This window comes from Sesamum indicum, linkage group LG10 (assembly GCF_000512975.1).
Source record: "Sesamum indicum cultivar Zhongzhi No. 13 linkage group LG10, S_indicum_v1.0, whole genome shotgun sequence".
Taxonomy (NCBI): domain Eukaryota; kingdom Viridiplantae; phylum Streptophyta; class Magnoliopsida; order Lamiales; family Pedaliaceae; genus Sesamum; species Sesamum indicum.
The window spans coordinates 830,140-844,728 of NC_026154.1; the positions used below are offsets into that span (position 1 = coordinate 830,140).

Below are 14,589 nucleotides of genomic sequence, written 5' to 3' on the forward strand. Positions count from 1 at the left end.
AACAAACGTAAATAGGAATACGGAAGAATGAGAGGTACTATTACTTCATATAAAGAAATCCACACGACTGCGAATAAACAAAGTAAAATTGAAGCAAACGGAAGTGCTAAAAGGCAGAATAGACGAAGTAAAAATTGCAGCAAATGGAAGCCTCTAAAAGGCAGAGTTGCGAGAGGATCTCAGTTATACCAATTCCTACCACCAATGAAAACTGGACTACAACTTTCATGATTCAGTCTTTAAGGTAACAAATATGTTACTCTACAGAAGGAAAAAGAAGAAAACTAGGAAGTTTTCTGATAAACAGATATCAGACCTTCCATTTTGCACAATTCCTGCTCGAAAATCAGTCCTCTACGTAATCCTGTACAAACCCATCTAGTGGATCTACAAAATTTTCCCAAGTTAGAAGAAGTTATATCTCAGTTTCAATGACCATTTCGGCTGCTGAGCTCATGGTACCAAGTCCGCCAACCCCAAGCAAAGCCAGAGCAAGCTCCTCCTCGTTCCATCGTCTTAGTCCCTTGCTCAGTCGTCTCAACAACTCCACGTTCAACTCAAATATCCAAGTTGGTGTGCATCTTACCATCAAGCTCAGAAAACCGGACACATAGGCATGCCAAGTAGCAAGATCACAGCCAAGTGAAATCTTTCCATCTAAGGCACTAGCAAGAAATTCCATGTGACATCCAAGAATTTTAGGCCGTCTTTTTGAAGCTGCTGCTGTTGATGAGTCTACACCCCAAACAAAAGCTCCACAAAGTGCCGCCAAATATGCCAGTGCATACCCTCTGAGCATTGGAACCATCTTGCCTCTATCGCCTTCGTGCTCAGACCGATGAATAGACATAAACCAAGACGGAAGAGTTTCCTTGATTAGCGACTGCACCAGCCCCAGTCCACCAGTTAAGAAGATTACAGAAGCTCCCAGAGATGCAGCTAGTTTCACCTTAGTTAAAGCTGCAGCAAGCGAGGCATGCCCATGTTTCATCCCATTTTTGGACTTTTTCAGCTTTTCTGAACTCTGTTTTGGAAGGCAACTGCAGGTTACGTCTTCCACAGTCTGCATGAGCACTGAAACTATCTCCTCTCTCAAGAACATAATGTCTCTAATCGACCGGTAGACTCGCAGATATAGGATCCCTGGTGCGACTGGAGCGATACCACCATTGAAATGAGATCCAAATCCATGACCAAGAAGTGCTCCAACACCACCGTTGTCTGAGATACAGCAACTACTGTTCAAACCAAGGGTGGCGCTGAAGCAGCTTCGAAGAAGCTGAACAACAGCATCATTGCTGTGAAGGAAGACAGTGCGGGAAGCAGAAAAGACGAGGAAGTCACTCCAACGCTTTGCCTTTTGGGTCCATAAAGAAGCCACTATTGGCATGCATGGCCAAGGGCAGCCAGCAGCAAGGGACTCCAAAGCTGGGCCGGCCAGATCCAGAAAACGTTGTGAAGCTTTATCAAGCTTATATGTTATGGTGAGACTCACAAATGCAGCCAAGGGCAATGGAAGCGAAGCTGGAGAACTCCCACCTACATGAAATTGCAAGATATGAAGGTTGCAAACAGAAAACAAACTAGGAAAATTAGTCAGCATTTGCTTTTGGACTGACTTCTAAAATTTTCCTAGTATAGTGAAAACTTGCTTTTCTCGAGAAACAATGAGCAAACTAGCATGCAAGTATCATTCCAGTAATCTATATGTAAAGGAACTTTAAGCAAAGCATGGAAGAACTGCATTTTTACAGATAGACTAGTCAGATTAAAAAGCAAACCTGCTGCAAGACTGGGGATATCCACACCAGTGGCAGCTAATATTTTCTTTATCTGTCCCTCAACATTGGAGAGATTAGCAGCTGGACTCGGCCAATCTGTTCCATTCATAAAAACTGACTTCCATACTCCACGTGTCACTTCGGCTGAGAAGTAACTTACAATGGTCGCCAAAGTTGCAGGAAGAAAATCAGCCAAATCTTTCAGCCCTGTTCAGCAACAATGCCATGCATTAAGTGAAGTGTGCATTGAATGTTGCTGATCTTAAATCACTGCCTAAGGCTCAAATCAATATACGAAAACCGTTGTCTTCTCCATATTTCATCTTTACAGGTCTCAGGAAATGAAGAAAAGCAATGTGATTGATGGAAGACTTATCTCATCAATATTTACTCTGACCTGGTTAATATCTACACTAAGTACATTGTAATAGATGTTTGCTGTGCTCAAATTTAAGAACTTAACCACATTGTATCTCTCTGATAATGATAAAGAACTATATATCTCAAAGAAGTCCCAACATGAGCATCAGACTGACCTGTGCAGAGTTCACGAGGAGACAATCTTCCATGAGCACATGCTGTTAGAGCAGCATCTGCCACAAAAGGGACGGCTTCAAGGATATCCCAAGCAGGTAGTTTAGGCCTAAGATAAATGTCTTCACTTCCAGGACCAGAGGAACTGCTACTACCAGATGTAACAGTGGTCACAGTTTGGTTTCCTCCGCTGATTTTTCTGAACATCATGTTAAGTAGTGTATCCACAGTATGATGGACCGGAGTCCCATTGATAAGACCAGTGAGGGGGGAAGCAATACAAGCGAGATGCTGCCTATACCACACTTTAAGTTTGGGAAATGAATCCACAAATATGGGTTTGGGAGACGAAGAACTTGCTGCTTTTGCAAGTCTCCTTCGATTTGGATCCTTGAGTAAGTTTCCTGAAGAGACTAGGTGTGAATTCCTTACCAATAAGAGGTACTCAGGAGTGAGTTGGGATCCTACTGGAGGTACATCTCCTACTCCATATTCAATAGGAGGGTGATTGAACCTCCATAGCTTTAGAAGAAGAGCAAATGCATTTGAAAACACAGCATGGGCAGAAATTTCTTCTCCTGTGGGCATGGTCCATGAGATATTGGGCACACATGAACCAAACACCTCGCATATTGTCATTAATGAGCCAGCAAGTTCTGGAACCTGTCAAAAGATAATATTCTCTTAAGTTCAGTCATTCACTTCACCCACTTCCTCATGAACATTTCATGGCCCAAAGCTAGATCTTTGCTGCACTTTCTATTCCTCCCAGTTATGAATCTCAAGCACTTCAGAAAGATAACCTACATTTGGTGATAACTTTTGGAATCATAACGCTTACAGAAGCATACAAAAGTAGTTTCAATGTGCTGGGTGCTTCCCCTAGCCCATTCGTGGAAAATCAAATCACTGTCGTGCAGCAACAGGTATTCAAGTCTAATGTGCTCACCAGGAAATTGAGAGCCCAACCAGCATTCTCAAGCAATGCATTGTTTTCAATTTCATAGATCAACAGACTAAAACATGAAGGTTCCCCCCTTCAACCAAGAACTAAGACAAGGGAACTATCTTCTCGTATTTTTAGGAGGCAAATTTTGTAGAAATAAACATACCAAACCATGGAGGGAGAAAATCTGAACACAGTCAACTGGTGCTATCCCCACAAGGAGAACATTGAGCATGGGAGCATAGCTTATCAAATGGCTTTCGTTCCCGGTATAGTCAGCAGGGACTGATGGAGACAGCAACCGAGTTATAAAATAAACAGTGTGTTCCTGCACAATCAAGAGCTAAACAGTCAGGAAATCAGTTGATTGAATACATAAAAATAACTAATAGAGTGGGAATTTAGTTCCGAGAGGTCAGTATCATGAAGCCATCATTTAGTTAGGCAAGGAAAGAGTAAAGGAGCAACCACTGTTTCAGGGGACTAATTTTGGTCAAAGTTCAGGGGATAACCAAGCAAAGTCATTAATGTCTTACTACCTGAATATTCCATCCACGAATCAAGGAGGCCCCGCAAAGAATAGTAGCAGCAGCTATTCTTTCCTCATTGGATCCTTTGACTGCCATCTCAAAGACTTTCTGGACCTCCGCGAAGCTTCCATTAAATCCATGAGCTTGAATTCAGTTGCTTTACTCTTGGAGAAGTCATTAAAAAATGGCTTAAGGAAAGAAAATCATTTAACTGAAGGAGAGGCTAGAACCTATTAATCGTGAATGCACTCCTACACTAATTAACAGCAGTCAGCAGTTTAATGAACCTGTAGCCGGTGGCTTGCAATACACAACATCTTTTACATGTTTATTTACTTTGTTGATCTTAAAATTGGATGCCAAGATAAGATTACTTGAAAATGTCTGTTCATAAACACTGTTATTTGGAAGTCATTGTCATGCATTGCGTATTATCCACCAAAAGAAAATCAGAACTGTCAATGAAACTTTCAGGAAAGGCAACTGATTTTCAGATTATCAGTTGAAAGGCTTGAGTAAGCTTATAAATGAACACCTTGAAGCAGGAATTGATGCTAGAGCATTTATCATCACAGGGGTGAGAGATGCCCCTTTCATAAATGATGACCACCCAGGAACTTGATTGGGAACATTGTGGGGTAGTTGGTTGATGCGCCCATTTACATAACCTGGCCAGAAATAAGCAGATGTGTCCAACAGATTTCTGGCTATGCATGCCTCAACAATTAAATGATACAGGTTACCAGCTGCAAAATGAAACAGAGACAAAACCATAGGACTTCAAATTTCCAGTTCCAAGGTGAAGCCTCACCATCAAAACGAACTACTATGATTGTATTCCAGATTCTATTTGCTGAATTGTGGTAAAAGTAAAAACCCGAAGTATTTATCTATTAAATCAAGCTGTATGCAGAAGCAGGCATTGATATACAAGTTCCAGGAACATGCAATTATTTTCCCTGATACAGGTTTGCTGGAGTACCAAAGTAATAGAAGGAATCCATTTTCTCACGAGACTTTTCTGCAGCACATTAACGCAGAGGAAAGATTTCTTTCTTCTTTTATTTTTTCTTTCCTTGATTTTCTAATGTAAGAGCAAGGATTAGCATTCCCAAAGATATAATCATCTGATAAATTTCGTGTATCTGTATGATGGTGGAGAATTACTTCGCAGCTGAAGAGGGACGATATACTGGACTGACATTTCTGGATGAGAGTTTCTTAAGTACATATTTTCACCACTTCTCTCTCCTTTTCTGTACCAGCTTAAAGCCTGCTTTTCACATTGAAGCAAGTAACTTTTGGTCTGACCCTCACTCTAGAATCTTGAAAACTTGTACCACCTGTTATCTTTGAGTCGAAAACTTTACTTAATGATGTAATCTTGAAAATATTGACCAAAAGTGAATCAACAAATAGAGGCCACATGATCTACATATGAACGGCCTTGGTGAATGCAAAGCTGTATGCAAGAATAACTACTGGAGGAATAGGCACACTCAATTAATCAATTTCCATTACCAACAAATACTAGCCTACGATAAGATACACCAAGATGTACAGCAAGAACAGTCACCAGCCAGATTGAGAGATCCATCCAATCTTTTATACTCAATGAGATAGGGATATTACTTACAGCAGTCAATTGGCATATCCATTGTGCTCATGCACTCAAAGTATGCAGTACCAACATTGATGCCAGATACAAACATCATTGCTTTAGCAGCAGCCTGATTAGTAGCAGGAATTGCTGACTGAGGTGGAGTTAGCAAGCTCTGGTAATCATGCAGATTCTGAAGACTGAATATCAAATCCATACGTCGTTTCCCAGGAACCTGATTTTTGTTACCCAAATCATATCCGAACTCATCTGCGGCAACACTTTCCTCTTCCTCAACAAGATCAGCAACTACAAGAGTTGTAATTGACAATAACATGCTCAGACGAGTGTCCAGACGAGGCACAGGTCCCTCAATAGGATCCCTCTCCTAAGATAAAATGCAAATTCATTCATCAACAAAACATGCTCCGAAATTGTAACAAGAAATTCATATTTTCAGAGAAATACAGCATAAACACGTGAAATAAAGGAACAAGTTCAGTTAGAGAAGTTATCTAGCAAGTTTTTGGTGAGAAGGGGAATAGGATAAGGGGAAAGGCTAAAAGTTAAGAGGATAAACTTTCACAAAAGCATGTAATTACGGCAACCATGCTAAAAATAACAGTGTTGAAACATGAACTAGTTCCTTATTTTAGTATGTGACCAACACGTGACTGCTATTTGACGATCTCAATGAAGAAAGGTTAGGGTTATTGAAACAGATTTCCCCAAAATAAAGAAAGAAAACAAAGAAGGGGTTTTCCAAACATGTCAAAGCCCCAAGACTAAGTATCAAATTCTATTTCTCACCCGTTGAACAAGGCGTAGAGCAGCCATCCAAAGTCCTAGAAAGATTTCATGCCAAGAGGTGGCGTTAATTGCCTGAAGGGACTTAACTAAACCTGCAAAAGTAGTCATGAATCACAATCTCTAACGAAGTAGGACACAGACATTCTTTTGTTTCTTCTGAAGTAACAAATAAGGCCCAAAAAGATCACCAGTAATGATTTCTACGGCGCTTGTTGCATTAACTTGGGAACCATCCATTGCATCTTCTAGCAGCATATCCAGAGGAAGCCAAAGACCAGACCGACTAGTCCCAAGACAGAGACCAGCAGGATTAACAAGAGGTCTGGATTGTACCACAGGATGGAACTCCTGCAATAAGCTTGCCTGGAAATGCTGAAGCTTAAAACTGTGACTGTCTGATATTAACTGCCGAAGAACCTCTGGTGTAATAGATTTTGAGTTTCTCAAAGCCAATGAATTTTCTACAAGCAGCTGCATTTTCTGGATAAAGCTTTTCCAGTGTGCATACCTGACAGAGAAGCTAATTGTTCAACCATCTGTTCAGATCAATCAAATACTAGACAAAGAGGAATTAAGAGATAATACGACTGTTAGTACGAAGAAAGAAGACAATAGAACGCAGCCATTGGATTCTTATGTTTCTTCCGATAAAAATCCCAGTCGATTAATTCTGTTTATTTTGCAAGACTTATTCAAGCCATGCATCAAACTACATATGCAACATAAGCGTGCAAAGTTTAAAACCAGCATCCAGTTTTTTTCACTATGAAGCATCTAGGAAACAAGATAATAACAGACGACACAGAACTTAGGGAAAAAAAAAATCTGAAAAAGGACTGTAGTTCTGACATGTTTTGGCGTGCCAAGTAAAGAATCCTGGAAGTTACTTTGTTTCGCAAAAACTGCCCAAGTAACTGAATGGCCATGATGGTATTAATAGTAAGGAATCTTTCTCTGTATTCTTTCCTCTTCTCTTCGTACATATTATGAACGTCTACTTGCATAGCTTGAGGTCTGACAGGCCACCTGGGGTCATTCTCTGTAAGTTCAAGCAATCCTTCATCATCTAGTGATGCGTCAACCAACTGCCAGACAATTGAAAAAACAAACATAACCAGCAGAGCACCAGCTTCATTTGCTTGCAAGCCAAATATTTGTGATAAATGGAGAACTTGGTCTAATGAATCCATGGTCCTGTAAAGAGTCAATTGGTTAGCAAATATACCATGAGATTCAGATCAAATTATACACTTTGTGTACGTAAAGCAAGCAGAAATAATAAAAGGTGAAAAGTTGACAAACCAAAATAAAAAAATGGATTAAACTTTTGCAAACCACTATTATTTGCTGTCGATGCGATTAAAAATCTCTACACAAGAGATGGGTTTGTCTAGATGATGACTTTTAAACTTTAGAGGGTGTCAACTGAAAATATAGAAATATGGCCCTGCGGCCCGGCAACCTCGATCAATTCTGTAATATAGTGGAATATCCATTTTCTTTTCTCCTTAAGAAGATGGATTAACCCTCTATGTTGGCACTTGCCAACATGTGAGTAAGAGTTTTTAAGTAGTTCAATTCCGGAGGGAGCAGAAGACAGAGAAAGATGAGTACATTGACTTAGAAATGAAAAGGTGCTGTCAGAAATCATACTACTCTCTCTTAGAGTATGACTTACAGCACATATAAGAAAACAAAATGGCATCCGTGAACATTGAGTACTCACTTTTGATAGTTTGGCAAATTTGTGTGCTCTTTCAGTGAGAAGGCATGTCTCTTAAGGAGTTCCATATAAAGTCTAAATGCTGCAGGACAAGAATGCCGATATGAAATTACCCTGTTCACAGGTAAGAAACAATAAACTTAATTAAATGCCCCAAGCAGGACATTGAGCATAGGAAAAGAAATTTCTTTCGTGATTTCTTGTCAAATATTTGTCAGAATTCATGCCATTTCCAAATGATGCAGGAATCATGTTGACAGTGAGAAAGGAAAATAACAGAACAAGAAAAAGCTAAACATATATTACAATGCTTAAAGAGCATGACATGCTACTGACTGATCTTGGAAACTAGGTTACTAATATTGTGAATTGATCAGCACGCTACAGCCAACTAATGCTAAGTGATTAAAAGGGGCGCTACTGCATAATCCAACAACCACACCAGACAAACTTATTAGAGTAACAAAACACTAGTACAGGATAGCATGTAATAATCTTGAGTTGCCATTCCATCTCTAATATTGGCAAGAATTAGGTGAAAACATGAAACATGAAACACAAATCAACAATGGTGTGTCACTAGAAGTGCTGAATGTTATATGGAGCAAGAGGCTAGAAGTTTTTCCAATTACTCTTATGCATCAGATCCCAACCATATCAATGAAAATATCCGAAGCCGCTAAAATATCAAGTAATTCGATCACACCCCATATAAATTCAACTATTAAAAAAAAAATTGCAAAATCCAAACAGAGACAACAAGAACAAGTATCATCAAAGATTAAATCTTTGAGCGATCCCATGTGTTCAAACTTAGTGAAATAGTAAAAACGGCAAGACCAAGTCAGAAACCATCGAAACAGAAAAAAAGAAAGGCATTAACAAAAGTAAGCAATACCAAAAGCAGGGACCGTGTTGCGTGCAGGCAAGAGCACGCAACACATTTTCAAGAACAAACACCATCAAAGATTGTAACTTGGCAACGGACCGACATGAAAAAACCAACAAAAACCAAAACCAAAAAAAAAAAAAAAAAAGGAAAATGTCGAAAAGAAACACCTTGTTGACAGCAATCCAAGAACAAGCAAGGGAGGCACAATTTTGAGAGCCAACGCTTTCTCTAAGAACTTCCAAGAAATGGGCACATTGTTATCCCAGCAAATATGGGAGACCAAATGGTTAGCTAGCTCAAGAGAAGGTAAAGGGATTCCAGCAGAACTCAAATTCGAAGAAACTTGAATTGCCCACAACAACGGGTCCCTGCCTTTTTCTTGGGCCTCCTTAGTTTGCCCCAGAACTCTGTCCCATATGTTGCAGTTCAACTGAGTGGCCACCTCCATTGCAACCTCACAAGCTCATCATAACTTCATTTCTATGGAGGGAATAGGGAGAGGCCACCTCCTGATTTTTGCTCCGGCCAACAAAGATTCCAGTTGAGTTTTTATTCAAGAAACAGTGTGTGTTGTGCGTGTTTTATTGGCCTGGTCACTGGAGATTCAAAGCTGGTATGGAACTCACAAAGGGAGTTCCCAGAAACAGGAAAGATTGGTGCAATGTGGTTGGTTTAAATCGTGAATGTCAAACCCAATAAAGTGGGCTTAGTGTTTGGGGAAAAGTTTTTACAAATACTTGTCTGGAAAAAAAATAGCTAATTTAGAAAGTGGAGAAATAATGGGACAAAGCCAGTGAGGGCAAGAGATGTAATTAGAATCTTTAGCCTAAGGTGGATCATGTCTTGATATTGTATGGTTTTATCTCATATGTAGTAATTGATTGCCGAACTGAGAACATGGACTATATGTTTCTTCATGTGTTCTGACATCATGTTTCTTGTTCTTTATCACTTATTAATGCCACTACTTTGCTATAGATCATTGGATCATGTACATTTAAAACAAAGTCAAAGGATTCAACTTTTTTCCTATCTTCAACTTATTACATAATCCTGGTACATGTTATCATAAGCTTTGTTTCATGATAACTGGCATGTTAAAATGGCACTACCTATCTAGGAAGAAATGTTTGAGTTAGAGTTTGTTTAGTTCAACTAGGGAAAAAGAGAAAGTGAAAAATACTTTTTTTCAAACACATTTGATAATATATAATTTTATTTCGTTAATTCATCGTTTATATATAACTAAAATGATTACAGAATTAACGGTATTTCAAAATAAAATAAGAATTCGAACATATATATTCTCAAACTTGCTTGTATTTGAAGAAATCAAGAATCAGTAAGGTAAATACTAAATAGTAAAGAGTTGGTTAGTGAGTCATTAGCATGAATAGTTACTGAATTATGAACTATGATTGAGGTAAAAAAAAAGAAAGGGGAATTGACAATAATTGGTTAAGATGAAATAAAGAAATTGAGTCCATTTTCAATTTATCCAAAGTGATGAAAGATGAATGCTCATTTGGGCACTTTGTGATGGACCAACTGCATGACCCACCAGCTCCATCAACCCTCTTTTTCAGTGGATAATTTTGCACTTAATACAAGCTGGTAATCAAGATTAGAATAGGATTAGATTAATCAAACCCCAGCTAGTTTCTCATCAACACACTTATATATGCATCATGCCCATGTAATAAATATATGTATATTTAATGTAAATATGCATCATGCCCATAATATGTGGGTGTGTGTGATTTGATCTTAAAAAACTATTATAAAAATTTTATAGTGGTTAGGGGTAGGTAGAGATGAAGACATGGTGATATCCCTATCAAAAGTTGGCATATTTGATGGTATTGTTTTAGGTGGTGCAAAAAAGCTGTTATATGTATATATATATAAATAAAATAAATAAATAAAGTTTTGACAATGAGGGCGTGTATAATTTGTGTGGTGTGGCAGCTTTATTCTTCATACTTAGCTTGTACATGATGAATCTTGGTAGGTGAAGCATAGTGACTTGGTCATGCCTATTAATATGTCCAACAAGTGAATGTAAATGGTGCTCCATTTTCATCCCTACCCCTATCATATTCTTTTTAATTCTTTATTTTGTTTTTCATATTTGGATTTAATGAGTGATTTTTTTAATATATGCATACTAAAAAAAGAAACAATTCATATTTCTTGTATATTTTCTGCATATTAAGACCAAATTATAATATGAATGCATCAATACTCGATAACTATAAGCCTGAAAATAAAAAGTTCAGTTCGTAATATTCTATTCTTCTAATTTTTATCATAAAAAACAATTATGTTTTTCTATTCTTTTAATTTTTATCATATAAAACAATTACGTTTGTTACAAAGTCGGGTTTTTTTTCGTTATGAGTGTGTGAAATAATTAATGTATCTTCTTAGTATAAAATTTATCAAGATGGGTATTAATTATTAATTTATGAAATGAATAAATGAATTGGGTGATATGTTTAAGTTTTGGTGATCTACTAGAGATATACAACTGCCCCATGAAAAGGTCTAAGTTGGTGAGAGTTGGATGGTGGGGTTAATTTGTGGTTAGGATTGACATGTAATTTTATCTTGTGCAATGTTTTTGTTTTCCATTGATTTCACTATGTACAGAATTTCAACCCCCCCTCCCCCCCCCCCACCCCCCAAAAAAAAATAAAAAATAAAATAATGCAATTAAATTGTAATAAATTGGAATAGTCTAGAGTGATAATGTTTTGCATTTTTTTTTTCTGATTGATAGTGGTTATATAATTTCATCAATACTAAAAAATTGAGAAACGCATCGACTCGATTAATAAATTTACATTTGAATAGAGTGATATTACAATAAACTCAAATTAAGTAACACGAAAACTCATACGTCTTGTGAGATTTGGACTTATTTATGAGATCTCGGTTTAACCATTAGCCAAAAACTTATAGATATTTTTGCATTAAATTTAGAAAGTTACTTTGGATGGCACCAACCCACCTTCAATTCTATTCTGCAAAGGGAAGCAACTATAATTGCTCTTCTTTTATTTCTTTCTTTATTTATTTATTCTTAATTTTTACATTCATCCAATTAATAGAAAAATATTTAATGAAAAACGTATCGAAATGATTAATTGACGTGATTCACAATTCAATTGGTGTCCCATTGTGCGAAATATTGTCCGATTTTACCTCGTAGAAGTCTCACGGATTTGTCCTAACCGACATTTCATTCGGGAGAGGAGGTCTTGGAATGATTATAAACAACTTAAATTCCTCGTTTGCAATTAATGTGGGACGGTTACCTATATCATAACAAACTAATTCGATCTGAAATTTATTTTAAATTAATTAAGCAATGTAAAATTAAATTATGAACAATTAGTCTAAAAAAGCCAAGCAAACGTCCTTTTCCCTTCCAATATATATATCAACTCCCCAGCGGCCAGAGCCTAAAACTCAGGACCTGTTCTTTCTTTGGACAATGACCAACCAATAAACAGATTCTCAATTAAATGTAGGGTAAATTATAATAATTTTTTCTTCAATTTTACATACTTATAAATCCCGTCTTATTATTCAAAAAATTATAAGTACCCCTGATCTCTCATAAAATTGTATAACTCGGAGGTTTGGAATTGTCAATTATTTCCTTACTAAGCAAGAACAAGAAGAAATTAACATAGAAGGAAAAAAAACGTTCTTTACTAATAAGTTTGTTTTTATGTCTTTGGGATAATGTAAATTGCATCAAAGAATGAAGTAGTAATTGTATGAAACAAAGCCCCAAGCCACATATGCTTATTGAAAATAGTGTACAAGCTATTTCCCATAATCTAGATGATACAGAAGTATGAAGTTTATAAGAAATATTCGGACCAACCATCTTTTTCATAATCTGTTTAATGATTCTTCCAGTTAAGTCTTCTGACAGGACATTTTTATTTTATCTCAAACACCTTATTCTTCATTTGGTGCCAAATGTGACACACCGCACAGCGGCAAGCACAACCCAATTGATTGTCTTAATCAAATGTTGCTCTCGCCACCTTCCGGCGGCCCATGGAACATTTTGGTGCTAAGTGCCACAGTCCAATCTCCAAGGTATCCTACATTTGAGCCTACTAGACATCGCCTTGTGTACTCGTAGTGGAAGAACAGGCGCTAGTAAATTTCCAATTAATGCGAGTCATAAAGTCGGCAAGCTTGGGGGAGGCGTTGCAGCTGAAAGAGAGCGGAGCGGCCCAATAATAGGATGGAAGTGTAGAAATATAGTAAAATTAAAATATTAAAAGAATTAAAAATAAATGTGCGTTTAATAAAGTGGCAAAGGATAAATCAAGAGAACAAAAAATTAACCACAAAAGTACCTTTTATTCCTTTTACGTTCGATTACTCGCATTGGCTTCGAGCCCTTCTTCAAATTTGTTAACTTGGGGGGTTCAAGTGTAGAACCCCTCTAAAGCTAATTTATACCATACCAAGAAAATGTATCTAACACTCTTGCTATAAAGAATTAGATCCGAAAAGGAATCGAAACCGTTTTGCACTATTGATTAGTGTAAATAATTTCTTCTTGTTCTAAACTTGAATATGCTTTAAGGAGAACTCAAAACCATGGAGAAAGGGGGAAAGATTCGTTGTTAATGGCTGATGCAAGAGGGAAAGAATCTTATGACATAGTATTATAGTGTGTTTTAAATATCTAGTCTTTTAAACTTTTACATACCTAATATTTGGATCGGACTTGTTTTAATTTATCCAACAAATTAAATCAAGCCCAATAATAATATATTTTTATTATTTAATTCAATTAAATAAAATACTCAATTAAAAACTCATGTGAATATTTAATTCAATTAAATATACACAAGCACAAATATACTCAATTAATAAATTTAGTAAATTAATTTAGCCTAAATAAATATTTAATTCAACTATGATCATTATTATATTTTGACATCTAATTTTATGTTATGTCCATTTATTATCTCAATTTTACAAAAAAGAGTGAACCAGTAAAAAATTTCTGTAAGATATCGACGGATCTCATCTAATTAATTAATATTTTTTTTTAAGAAAAGGTTTGAACTTTGAAGTTACTGAAATTAATTAATTCAAATATGATTATTATTATATTTTGACATCTAATTTTATGTTATGTCCATTTATTATCTCAATTTTACAAAAAAGAGTGAACCAGTAAAAAATTTCTGTAAGATATCGACGGATCTCATCTAATTAATTAATATTTTTTTTTAAGAAAAGGTTTGAACTTTGAAGTTACTGATGCTGTTCATGATTTTAGTTTAAAAAAAAAGATCACGATCCACCATATTTTTATTATATATTTTATTTTAATTATACTTTTTGATTAATATTAAATTTTCTAAAAATAATTTTTTTGCAAACTCTAGTATAGTGTTTGGTTTCATTTTTTATCCATCTCCAACATGGACAATGCTTGTCTTGATTTGTTTTGGAAGTTTTGGTGGTGTTTTTGAAATGTTTTGAAACAATGACTCATTTATTTTTTGTCAGCTACAATTAAAAAAATTATATACATACTCATACATATATATAAAAAAAATATGATTTGACAATGGACAGTAATTTTTGTCTCCCACTAAATAATATCAAACATACCATACTTAATTTATATTATCTCCAAAAATAAATCCAAACATACACAATATTTTTAACACATACTTATTTATCTTTATTTTTCCTTTTTTATCTGTACAAAACACGCTGATGT

General features: G+C 36.3%; 1 protein-coding gene and 1 long non-coding RNA gene across 3 annotated transcripts; both read right to left on the reverse strand.

The window, feature by feature from the left end:
* LOC105171406 (mediator of RNA polymerase II transcription subunit 33A) lies at positions 108-9,639 on the reverse strand. Of its 2 annotated transcripts, XM_011092508.2 has the most exons (12): positions 8,984-9,639; positions 7,928-8,038; positions 7,051-7,395; positions 6,390-6,709; positions 6,202-6,293; positions 5,428-5,779; positions 4,327-4,537; positions 3,801-3,915; positions 3,428-3,589; positions 2,318-2,978; positions 1,782-1,988; positions 108-1,539 (listed from the first exon to the last, which is right to left on the reverse strand). In XM_011092508.2, exons 1-12 carry the CDS (start codon positions 9,262-9,264, stop codon positions 416-418), a joined length of 3,981 nt encoding a protein of 1,326 aa, XP_011090810.1. In that variant the 5' UTR covers positions 9,265-9,639; the 3' UTR covers positions 108-415. The 2 variants fall into 2 exon arrangements, with proteins under 2 accessions (XP_011090810.1, XP_020552818.1); XM_020697159.1 differs by lacking the exons at positions 7,928-8,038; positions 8,984-9,639 and having other exon boundaries at positions 7,089-7,228.
* On the reverse strand, positions 12,673-13,259 carry LOC110012666. The gene is made up of 2 exons (XR_002287852.1): positions 13,202-13,259; positions 12,673-13,055 (listed from the first exon to the last, which is right to left on the reverse strand). It is a non-coding gene; the product is annotated as an uncharacterized LOC110012666 (long non-coding RNA).

What these genes read in the sequence shown, in the direction of transcription:
- LOC105171406 (XM_011092508.2), bottom strand. Translation starts at nt 9,264, where the DNA reads ATGGAGGTGGCCACTCAGTTGAACTGCAACATATGGGACAGAGTTCTG. An exon ending in TACTTGGCACGCCAAAACAT is followed by an intron (nt 6,710 to 7,050) that starts GTCAGAACTACA and finishes CTTCTCTGTCAG; the next exon opens with GTATGCACACTGGAAAAGCT. An exon ending in CGCCGTAGAAATCATTACTG is followed by an intron (nt 6,294 to 6,389) that starts GTGATCTTTTTG and finishes CTACTTTTGCAG; the next exon opens with GTTTAGTTAAGTCCCTTCAG.